Genomic DNA, 12,685 nt, shown 5'->3' with positions numbered 1-12,685 from the left:
ACCTCTGCATCAGTAAATAAATTAAAAAAAAAGGTGGAAGGCGAGCGTTTTCTCTCCCCCGGGTTTCGACCACTGCATTTTTCATACATTATCCAACGTAGTAAATACAAATTCCGTATTGTTCATCTTCGAATGTAGCAGCATTTCAATGTACTACGAAAATCCGACTGGAAAGACTGGGATGTTTATAAATATGGCCAACTCCACGTTCTGAATTTCCAACCTGTGAGAAGAGATCGTTGCTAATAGGAATTTTATGAATTGTGAATCACATGCAGTATTCTCTGCACCATAAGAATAATACGAATATAAACATTTTGCCATGTATTCTTTCGTGTTTGCTGCTATCTCATTTAAATCCTGTCTGCCTAATAAACTACGAAACTAGAGTGAGACAACAGCAAACGCGGAAGAATATACATATCATGTGATGTTTATATTCGTATTATTCTTATGCCTAATAGTGATACAGTCAGAAATGAAGCACGGCAATTGACTAGATTTTTAAATCTACGATGACTCTAATTTCTGTGCAGAATGTAATGTACTAAAGAGGCGTCTGCAAAGATTTTCGAACGGAGAAAAATTTTCGCTAAACTCTAGTTCAGAACATCTTCTATCATACGCAGTCTATTATTTGGTTCTTGTTGATCATTATCAAAGAAAGCAGCAGTGTAATTAACAACAAATAGCAGTCTCTTGCCATTGTTTTGCTAATGAGACGATTCTTCTTTTAAGCCATGGTAGCGCGCACAACAGCAAGCCATGCCGCAAGCGGCGACAGGCTGTTAACACTCATTAACAGAATGCGACAAACAATGCATGACACAGTACAATAATACATTTTCAGCTTAGAGTGACGTAAACACCTATAACATAGAGAACGGCACTTATCAGATCAAAGAAAAATAAGCAATCAATTCAAACCAAACGAAGCACGTGAAAAAGGAATGGTACCCGTATAAATACGGACGGAGCGCCTGACGCATAGCAATGCGTACCTGGTAAAGCTTAACTGCTAAGCTTACGACTCGACCCAAACTACTGTAGCTGTATTGTCATTCATTCGACCTAAATTGTGTCTCATATTACAATGGACCAACTTAGTTTCGATTTAGAGGTGTGGCCTAAAACTTTTCTCTCCCCCTTGAATTTCGAGTCTCAAATTTCAGGTGCGGCTTAGATGCGGGAAAATTTTTTTTCCTTGATTTCAAGTCTCATTTTTCACGTGCGGCTTAGATTCGAGTGCAGCTTAGATTCGAGTAAATATGGTATTTTCATCAGAATTTTAACCAAATCGTTGCCAACTACAGTTTGTGATATTAATATAATAGAGGGAAACATTCCACATGGGAAAAATATCAAAGAAAATAATCAATTTTTGAAAATATAATCTAATTGGATAGATAAAAAAATTGACTTACAAGTGGCTGCAGGGAAACACACACAGAAAGATATTAAAGTTTGCAAGCTTTAAGAGCCAGTGGCTTCTTCTGGCAGAAGGATTGAGGGAAGGAAGATTGGTGAAGGAAAAGGACTGATGAGATCTATGAAAAGGGGTAGAGTTTGGGAAAGCTTTCCAGAACCCCAGGTCCGGGGAGACTTACCAGGAAGGTTGAGGAGGAAAGACTGATTGTTGGAGACTGCACCGGACAAGATTTGAAAATGTGAGAGCTTAAAGGTGGAAGAAAGGGTATTATGCAAAGACACTATGCCAAAACATTGTGCATGAGTTCATAAGTTCAGAAAGCTAAGTGCATTGCATGTCAATAGAGGTTGGAGGGAGGTGGTAAAAATAGACAGGTCAGAAAATACAAGATATAGAAAACTAAAAGAGAATGAAGGAAGGAGTAATTACTGTGAAGAAATGCTGAGACCAAAGAAATTAACATAAATTAAGGCTAGACAGGTGTCGAGAACTGAGAACTGTTGTAGTGCCATTTCCCACCTGTATAGGTCTGAGAAACAGGTTGCCTAAGCCAGTACATCTTAACTGATAACTTGGTGGTAGACATGCCAATGTAAAAGGCCAAACAGTATTTTTATAGCAACTGGTACATGACATACGTCATTTCACAGATGGTTCTCCCTTTGCTAATACATGTTTTGTTGGTTACGGGTTTGGTATAAATGGTGGTAGGAGGGTGCATAGAGCAAGCCTTAGAGCAGGGACAGTCACATGGGTAGGAGCTCCAGGGTAGGGAAATGTGTGCAGAAGGAACATTGATTCAGAAAAGGGTATTGCACAGATTGTGAGGGTGATAAAAAGCTATTCTAGGTGTGACAGGCAATATTTCAGGCAGAATGGACTTCATCAGAGCATGATTTTAGAAAGTAATAGCCTCTTCGAAGAAGCTGATTAGTACATTGAAGACCAGGCTAATACTGAGTGACGAGTGGTATACTCCTAAGTTGCTTTTTGGTTGACCAGCTGTACCAGGATTGGACATGAAGGCCCGGGAAACCTGATTTTGAACTAGGCTGCTGGGGTAATTAGATCCAGTGGAAAACGAGGTGAGAATGGTGGTGTAGTGCTGTAAAGAGTCTACATCTGAACAAATACATCTGCCTTGAATGCCAAGGTTTTATGGAAGGGAATGTTGGACATGGAAAGGATGGTAGCTCTCAGAATGTAAGTTATGTTGTTCGTTAGCAGGTTTAATATGAACAATATGGACAATGTTTTGTATAGAGGGAGGTGGCATCAAAGGTGACGAGCAAGGTGTACGGTGTAAGTGAGACACACACAGATTTCAGATGATCTAGGAAATAGTTGGTGTCTTTAACATAGGAAGGAAGATTTTGTACTAGACCAGGGGCACAGCCCAGGGAACCAGGATGGCTCCTTCCTGTGCCAAATTTTTTTGGATCAATTGTAGAGGTCTTTCTTGGGATGCATAAGCCTTCAGCCCCTGGTTTGGTTTCAGTGCATTGGTGATCTTTGCCATATGAAGTCATGGTGAGGCTGACCTTTCAAAATTCTGGGAATCTTGAAACACATGTTCCCATATAAATTTCACATGACCTTGTTCCAAATCCCATGCCACTTTATTTGATGTTGATTTCGTTCTCACCGAAGGTTAGCAACACACCTTCTGCTAACAGTAAACATACTAACAAACACGTTTTGACAGTTGCCATCCTTTTGATATCAAACATTACCTCCCATATAGCCATGTTAGTCAAGACAAATATATTTCTTCAGATGCAGTCTCTTTACAGCAACACACCACCAGTCTAACCTCAGTTTCCACTGGATGTAATTACTCTACCAGTCTAGTTTAAAAGCAGGTTTCCTGGGGCATCAAATCCAATCCTGGTACTAATGATTGATCCAAAAAGTAACTTATAAGTACATCACTCAGTATTAGCCCGGTCTTGAATGTATTAATCAGCTACTTCAAGAAGGCTATTACTTCCTAAAATCATTCCCTGAAGTGAAGTCCATTCTGTCTGGCATATTTGCCCACCACACCTAGAATAGCTTTTCATCACCCTTCCAACCCCCACAATATCATTCTCAGCTCCTATGCTCCTTCTGCACCCATCTCCCTGCCCTATAACTCCTACCTGTGTTACCATTCATGCTGTATGACGTGCCCTATGCATCTTCCTATCACTACCTATACAAACCTTGTAACTAGCAAAACACATACTATCAAAGGGAGAGCCATCTGTGAAATGACACAAGTCGTATACCAGCTGCTATGTAAACACTGTTTCACCTTTTACATCAGCATGACTACCCACAAGTTATCAGGGAGGATGAATGGAAATTGCATGATGATATTGTCTTGACTGTAGAAAAGAGAAAGGAGAAATCTCCTGAAGGTCTCTAATAAATTATGCTTGTAACTAGTACTACAATGTTCAAAATTGACAAGAGGGGTGGCTTACTTAGAAAACCCCAGGAGATGCAGAAAGATACCAGCTGTATTACTTCATGGTGAGAAAGAAATTAAAAATTTGCATAATGAAATTTAAGTTGTGTCCTGCTGCAGGTAGAGACTGTGGTCTATTTTGTAATGTTGAAGACTATGCTGAAATTTAAAGAATCTTCAGGAAGAATCAGTGTACAAAGAAGTGCTGTATTGAAGTAATAAGGAGTGATTATGTGAGTTGTAATTGCCTCAGGCCATAAATATGGTGATAATGAATATAATAGTAGTTAGTTCAATTGAAGGGTAATGGACTTACCTAAAAAGGGCACGTTAAACAGACAAATATAGGCATAAGGAGGGTAGCTCCAAAGAAATTGTAGATAACAGAAGAGGGAATTTAATTGATAGGTGGAGAAGGAACTAGAAAAATGTTCAGGCAAAGACAGGAATACAGCAATATAAGCCACCTAAAAGTGAAATCACTAGAAAGTGCATGGAAATTAAAGGAAAATAGCTACAAGAAAATGTTAAGAAATCTAAAAGGAAATGATCCTTTGAAGGATAGAATAACTATATAGAAAATTCAGAATAACTTTTCAATAATTAAATAGCAAAGGCATCAATGTTAAGAGTGCAAAGGTAATTCCATTCTTAAACACAGAGGAGAGAGCACATAGATGGAGAGAGTTCATTGAGAGCATCTGCAAAGGAGAATCACTATCTGATGATGTGAGGGGAAACAAAATGGGTGTTAATTTGGGGGATGTAAGGACCCAGTAATAGACTCAGAGCTTGACAGGTCATTGGAATATTTGCAATCAAACAATATTCCTTCAGAATTTATAGAAGCATCATGGGAAGTAGCAAGCAAATAGTTATATAGGGTAGTGTGTGGAATCTGTAAGGCAGAGACATTCCCTCAGACTTTGGGAGGAATATCACTCACAGATAGCAATAGCAGCTAAATGTGAGAAATATCACACCATAATCTTGATACCTCATGCATCCAAGTTGCTGACCAAAACTTAGGATTTGCCAACATAGAAAATGCCTTTGGCAGTGCAAAATGTTCAAAATCTTAGAACAGGCAAAACAAGTAATGTTCAATATATTGAAGTACCAAGAACAATTTTTAAAGATGGAGAACCAAGAGAGAAAGGTTTAGATTAAAAGGTCATAAGCTGGTATAATAAACTTTCTCCACAACTGTTCAAGTTGTGTACAGAAGAAGCAAGACAAGAAATGTTGCTGTTGATGTTTCTATTCTCTTTGAATCCAGAGAAGAAATAAAGAACCTATTGGATGGAATGAGCATCTACAGAACACAGAATATGGATGGAGTGTAAAACAAAGAAAGATGAAACTATTAAAAAGCAGCAGAGACGACCTTAGTAACAAATCTAAAATCAAAAGTGGTCAGCTCATAGTATATGAATGAAGAAATTCTGTTAACTTGGATGTAAAATAACACATCATAGACAAAGCAAAGAGGATGGAAGAAGCAGACTAGCAGAGGCCAAAAGAAGTTTATGTATCAAAGTTAGGCTATAATTTAAGAAAGAAATGTGTGAGAATGTACAACTGGAGCATAGCGTTCTATGTAAATGAAATTTTGGCTGTGAGGAAATGGGAAAAGAAGAGAACCTAAGCATTCTAGATATGGTGTTACAGGAGGACACTAAAATGTTTGTGAACTGATAATACAAGAAATGAGGAATTCTGCACAGAATCAACAAGGAAAGCAATATTTTTAAAACACTAACTAGAAGAAGGGGCATGATCCTGAGACGTGATAAGACATCAGGAGTTAACTTCCATTATAGTAGAGGGATCTAAAGACAGCAAAAATTTTAGGGCAAGACAGAAATTGGAATATATGGGACAAATATTGAGGATATTGAGTTTAAATGGTACTCTGATAGAAAGAGATCGTTACTAGAGAGGAAATTGTGGTGGGCCTCATAAAATCAGTAAGACGATGTTTAGAAATAAAATATGTAGTCAACTTTTTTGCACGTAAAAGTAAAATGTTGTTGTTGTGGTCTTCAGTCCAGAGACGGCTTTGATGCTGCTCTCCATGCTACTCTATCCTGCGCAAGCTTCTTCATCTCACAGTACCTACTGCAACCTACATCCTTCTGAATCTGTTTAGTGTATTCGTCTCTTGGTCGCCCTCTACGATTTTTACCCTCCACACTGCCCTCCAATACTAAATTGGTGATCCCTTGATACCTCAGAATATGCCCTACCAACCGATCCCTTCTTCTAGTCAAGTTGTGCCACAAATTTCTCTTCTCTCCAATTCTGCTCAATACCTCCATGTTAGTTATGTGCTCTACCCATGTAATCTTCAGCATTCTTCTGTAGCACCACATTTCGAAAGCTTCTATTCTCTTCTTGTCTAAACTATTTATCGTCCATGTTTCACTTCCATACATGGCTACACTCCATACAAATACTTTCAGAAATGACTTCCTGACACTTAAATCTATACTCGATGTTAACAAATTTCTCTTCTTCAGAAACACTTTCCTTGCCATTGCCAGTCTACATTTTATATCCTCTCTACTTCGACCATCATCAGTTATTTTGCTCCCCAAATAGAAAAACTCCTTTACTACTTTAAGTGTCTCATTTCCTAATCTAATTCCCCCAGCATCACCTGGTTTAATTCGACTACATTCCATTATCCTTGTTTGCTTTTGGTGATGTTCATCTTATATCCTCCTTTCAACATATTGTCCATTCCGTTCATCTGCTCTTCCAGGTCCTTTGCTGTTTCCGACAGAATTACAATGTCATTGGTGAACCTCAAAGTTTTTATTCCTTCTCCATGGATTTTAATACCTACTCTGAATTTTTCTTTTGTTTCCTTTACTGCTTGTTCAATATACCGATTGAATAACATCAGGGATAGGCTACAACCCTGTCTCACTCCCTTCCCAACAACTGCTTCCCTTTTATGCCCCTCGACTCTTATAACTGCCATCTGGTTTCTGTAGAAATTGTAAATAGCCTTTGGCTCCCTGTATTTTACCCCTGCCACCTTCAGAATTTGAAAGAAAGTATTTCAATCAACATTGTCAAAAGCTTTCTCTATGTCTACAAATGCTAGAAACGTAGGTTTGCCTTTCCTTAATCTATTTTCTAAGATAAGTCGTAGGATCAGTATTGCCTTGCGTGTTCCAACATTTCTACAGAATCCAAACTGATCTTCCCCAAGGTCAGCTCCTACCAGTTTTTCCATTCATCTGTAAAGAATTTGTGTTAGTATTTTGCCGCCATGGCTTATTAAACTGATAGTTCATATCTGTCAACACCTGCTTTCTTTGGGATTGAAATTATTATATTCTTCTTGATGTCTGTGGGTATTTCACCTGTCTCATACATCTTGCTCACTAGTTGGTAGAGTTTTGTTAGGCCTGGCTCTCCCAAGGCTGTCAGTAGTTCTAATGGAATGTTGGAATGTTGTCTACTCCTGGGGCATTGTTTTGACTTAGGTCTTTCAGTGCTCTGTCAAACTCTTCACGCAGTATCATATGTCCTATTTCATCTTTATCTACATTCTCTTCCATTTCTATAATATTATCCGCAAGAACATCACCCTTGTATAGGCCCTCTATATACTCCTTCCACCTTTCTGCTTTCCCTTCTTTGCTTAGAACTTAGTTTCCATCTGAGCTCTTGATATTCATGCTAGTGGTTCTCTTTTCTCAAAAGGTCTATTTAATTTTCCTATAGGCAGTATCTATCTTACCCCTAGTGATATGCGCCTCTACATCCTTACATTTGTCCTGTAGTCATCCCTGTTCAGCCATTTTGCACTTCCTGTCGATCTCATTTTTGAGACGTTTGTATTTCTTTTTGCCTGCTTCATTTACTCCATTTTTATATGTTCTCCTTTCTTCAATTAAATTCAATATCTCTTCTGTTACCCAAGGATTTCTATTAGCCCTCGTCTTTTTACCTACTTGATCCTCTGCTACCTTCACTATTTCATCTCTCAAAGCCACCCATTCTTCTTCTACTGTATTTCTTTTCCCCATTCTTGTCAATCGTTCCCTAATGCCCTCCATGAAGCTCTCTACAACTTCTGGTTCTTTCAGTTTATCCAGATCCCATCTCCTCAGATTCCACCTTTTTGCAGTTCATAACCAATAGAGTGTGAGTGGTTAGAGTCCACATCTGCCCCTGGAAATGTCTTACAATTTAAAATCTGGTTCCTGAATCTCTTCTTACCATTATGTAATTTATCTGAGACCTTCCAGTATCTCCAGGCTTCTTCCATGTATACATCCTTCTTTTATGATTCTTGAATCAAGTGTTAGATATGATTAAGTTATGCTCTGTGCAAAATTCTACCAGGCGGCTTCCTCTTTTATTCCTTACTCCCATTCCACATTAACCTAATAAATTTCCTTCTCACCCTTTTCCTACTATCGAGTTCCCGTCACCCATGACTATTAAATTTTCATCTCCCTTCACTATCTGAATAATTAATTTTATCTCATCGTACATTTCATCAATCTCTTCGTCATCTGCGGAGCTAGTTGGCGTATAAACTTGTACTGCTGTGGTAGGCGCGAGCTTCGTATCTATCTTGGCCACAATAATGCGTTCACTATGCTGTTTGTAGTAGCTTACCCGCAGTTCTATTTTCCTATTCATTATTAAACCTACTCCTTCATTACCCCTATTTGATTTTGTATTTGTAACCCTGTATTCTCCTGACCAGAAGTCTTGTTCCTCCTGCCACCGAACTTCACTAATTCCCACTATATCTAACTTTAACCTATCCATTTCCCTTTTGAAATTTTCTAAGCTACCTGCCCGATTAAGGGATCTGACATTCCACTCTTCGATCCGTAGAATGCCAGTTTCATTTCTCCTCATAACAATGTCCTCTTGAGTAGTCCCCGCCCATAAATCTAAATGGGGAACTATTTAACCTCCGGAATATTTTACCCAAGAGGACGCCATCATCATTTAGCTATACAGTAAAGCTGCATGCCATCAGGAAAAATTATGGCTGCAGTTTCCCCTTTCTTTCAGCCGTTCGCAGTACCTGCACAGCAAGGTCGTTTTGGTTAGTGTTACAAGGTCAGATCAGTCAATCATCCTGACTGTTGCCCCTGCAACTACTGTAAAGGCTGCTGCCCCTCTTCAGGAACCACACGTTTGTCTGGCCTCTCAACAGATACCTCTCCATTGTGGCTGCACCTACGGTACAGCTATCTGTATCACTGAGGCCTGCAAGCTTCCCCACCAATGGCAAGGTCCATGGTTCGTGGGGGGTGGGGGGGTAAGTAAATAATACATTTTTTTGTGAAGAGGTTTAACATCTTGCATTCATTAATTTACTTTTAATACTTGGTGAAATGCTTTTCTTAAGCACAGACGTGAGCTAAGTCTTTTTTTTTTTTTTTCATTATTAATAATTCTGTAAAGAACATCTCACTAAAAGTGTAATGTGGTGGTGTTATGGATGTCATTTGTATCTCTGTTAAGGTATATTGTGCTGCAATGTTTATTGAAAACAGTTTTTGTAAATTTGTTTTGACCATTGAGTTTTATTAAGCATAGAAATTTGCTGTAAGTTTGAACTTCATATAGTATTGATATTGAGAGGATATAGGTGGCAGAAAATTTTAAAGATAGTCTTCTGTACCCTCACAATATCAAAGTTAATGGTTTATAATTTGAACTGTTTCAGGTGTGACAAATGTAGTGCATCATTTGCCTGTTCAGCACGACTTACAGTCCATCAGAAATCTGTTCATGGCCCTCGAACATATCAGTGCAGCACATGCAGTAAAGCTTTTCAGACCAAACACCACTTAGAACGCCATCAAGTCATTCATACAAAGAAGCGCCCATTCAAGTGTCCATATTGTTCTTATTCTTGTAATGCACAAGGTAATATGATCAAACATGTCAGGACTGTTCATGGCCGATTGGATTTCTCCTATCGCAGGTAAGTAATATTTGACATTGTGCCGAACTTTTCAGTTGAATTGAAAAAAGTGCTACTTATTTACTAGCTGAATATTTTATGAAGAATTTGTATCATACCATTTCCCAGCACATACATTAGGACTTCTGTACTTAAAAATAACTTTTTCCATGATGTAATAGATGTTATACTTTAATGACCTGCTTGGATAGCTGTGCGTATTAAAGTGCCACTTCAGGAACAGGGAGGTGTGCTGCTTCCGTATCGTAGCTACGTGCCAGATTAACAACAAAGGTTGGTGTGCTGGCCAATCTAAATGTGGTTCTTCGGCAGTTTCCCACATACCACTAGGTATATAACAGGCTGGTACTCAACTCTCACTTCAGTTACATGACTTGCAAACATTTAGAAAGCTCTCACTTTCACATGAATAACAATACGTGCAGACAGCTGGGGTACACATCTTCTGTTCTGGAAAGTAATAGGGTGGCAACACTAATGGCATCCAGCCACCCATCAAAATTCACCATGCCAAATCTATTCATAACCAAACCAACCTTGCATCGATGCGGGACAAATGCGCAAAAAAGAAAGAAGAAGAGGTGCTACATTTTCATACACGCGCTGTTACAATGTATGTGGTGCATCTGCTACTCCCAGTTTATTGCTGAGATGTCTGCTTCATATACTTCTCAGCACTCCAAACACAAGTTTATTTTCTCACATTGAGAGCTGTCAAAGATATTTAAAAAAAAATGCTTTTCTGTTGTTAGAAAACAGCCCTATAGTATGTTCCTAGATTAAAATGTTATGGATCTTGATTGTGTAACTTACTTTGTGTCATTCTCTGTGTAATGACTTGTTTAAACCGTAACTCACTCATATTGTCTGTTCGTAAAATTTTATTGTCATCCACAGTGTGTTACATGCTGTGTGTGGAGAGAAGCCATCTAATTTTTTGCAGAAACACTCAAATTTCTGACTTTGAGATACTGAACTTTTTGTTATTGTCATCAAACAAACAGGTCTTATGCAGTCAAAGCATTGGCAAAATTTATTTGTAAAAGTTGAGGAGGAGCTCACAAAAGAACTTGTGTTCTATAGTTATTTCTTCATTGCCTGACAACAGCTGGTGATAAGGAACACTAGTTGTATAGCTAGAATTTGACATCAGTTTAGGTCTGTCTTGCTTCTACTATCCTTTGTAGCAGAATTTTTTGAGGAAACACTCAAAAAATCATTAATAATAACATGTTAAGTTGCATATTTTGCAATTATCTTTTGGGTTAAAGTATCATTTTAATTGATTCAACCATGAGTTCTTGTAAAAACATTGCCTTAACTACATGAAACACTTTTTTTCCATGTTTGGCAGAACATTATTGCATATGTAACAATATCAACACTGTCAGGAAAAGGATAGATTGCTACTCTCCATAAAGATGGCAGTTTGAGTTGTACATAGGCACAGCAAAAAGACTGTTACACATTTAGCTTTTCACCAAATCCTTCTTATAAAGAGGAAACACACACATTCATTCACACAAGCAAGGACACCTCATGCGCACACAACAGCCATCTCTGACAGCTCAAACCATAATGCAGCTGTTAAGTTGAATGAAAGCAGCAATCTGGAGGGGGCAGGGAAGAGTAAGGGACAGCTGGATACTGGTGGAGAGAGAGAAGAGTGCTACATGGCAGGGGTTGTAAGGACTAGATAGAGGCATGACAAGACTACCAGGCACAACGTCTTCAGCCTGAGAGGCAGGGAAGTAGGGGGGGAGGAAAGGGGGGGGGATGTGTTGTAAGGTAAACCTCCATTTGCACAGTTCAGAAAAGCTGGTGATGGTGGGAGGATCCAGATGGCCTGGGCTGTGAACCAGCCATTGAAATCAAACATGTTATGTTCAGCTGCACATTGTGCCACAGGCTGGTCTAGTTTGCTCTTGGCCACAGTTTGGTGGTGGACGTTCATCCTGGAGGATAGCTGGTTGGTGGTCATACCAATATCAAAAGTTGTGAAGTGATTGCAGCAGAAGTGAAACTGACATGACTGCTTTCAAAGGTGGCCCAGCCTCTGATGGGGTAGGGTAAGCCAGTGGCAGGACTGTAATAGGAAGTTCTGGGTGGGTGGATTGGGCAGGTCTTGCATCTGGGTCTTCCACAGGGGTATGATCCTTGCGGCAAGCAGTTGGGATTGGGAATGGCGTAGGGATGGACTAGGATGTTGTGAAGGTTGGGTAGGCAATGGAGCAGCACTTTAAGAGTGCAAAAGACCTTGGGTAGTAAATGCATCATTTCAGGGCATTATGACAGGTAATCAAAACCCTGGAAAAGGATGTAGTTCTGTTGTTCCAGCCTGTGGTGATACAGGGTGACGAAGGGGCACTCCTCTGTAACTGGTTCTTCTGGTTCTTGGGGGGGGGGGGGGGGGGATGTCACGAGAGATCTGTTTGCATACTAAGTCTGGGGAAGGCCTTGGTGAGACCATCAGCATTCTGGTCAAGAGAGTCCTTGTCACCACAGAAACACTGTCCCCAGTTGGTCAGGCTATGTAGGAGGGATTTTTTTAAGTGGAAGGTATGACAGCTGCCAAAATGCAGATACTGCTGTTTGTTGGTGGGTGTAGCTGGAGCCATCAGAGAGGAGGTGGTCAACACATGGGAAGGTGGAACACTGGTTTGATGAGTACCAGGTGAAGCAAATAAGAGGCAAGATGTTGAGACTGTGAAGGAATGAGGGTTGGGTGTCTTAGCTGTGAGTATAGATAATGAAAGTATCATCAATTTGACATTTTGGGAGGCTATGAAGATTTCATCTAGATGCCCTATAAACAGATTGGCACAGGAGG

General features: G+C 39.5%; 1 protein-coding gene across 4 annotated transcripts in view; it reads left to right on the top strand.

The window, feature by feature from the left end:
• Positions 1-12,685, top strand: part of LOC124805371 (zinc finger protein 761-like) — a 161,957-nt gene that overhangs the window by 116,185 nt on the left and 33,087 nt on the right. For all 4 annotated transcript variants that reach the window (XM_047265927.1, XM_047265926.1, XM_047265924.1 and 1 more), the window contains one exon: positions 9,595-9,855. In XM_047265927.1, the coding sequence (XP_047121883.1) occupies positions 9,595-9,855 (261 nt within the window). The remainder of the gene's footprint in view (positions 1-9,594; positions 9,856-12,685) is intronic.

This window comes from Schistocerca piceifrons, chromosome 7 (assembly GCF_021461385.2).
Source record: "Schistocerca piceifrons isolate TAMUIC-IGC-003096 chromosome 7, iqSchPice1.1, whole genome shotgun sequence".
Taxonomy (NCBI): Eukaryota; Metazoa; Arthropoda; class Insecta; order Orthoptera; family Acrididae; genus Schistocerca; species Schistocerca piceifrons.
The sequence above is the reverse complement of the archived record's forward strand: the minus strand, read 5'-3'. Positions and strand labels throughout refer to the sequence as shown.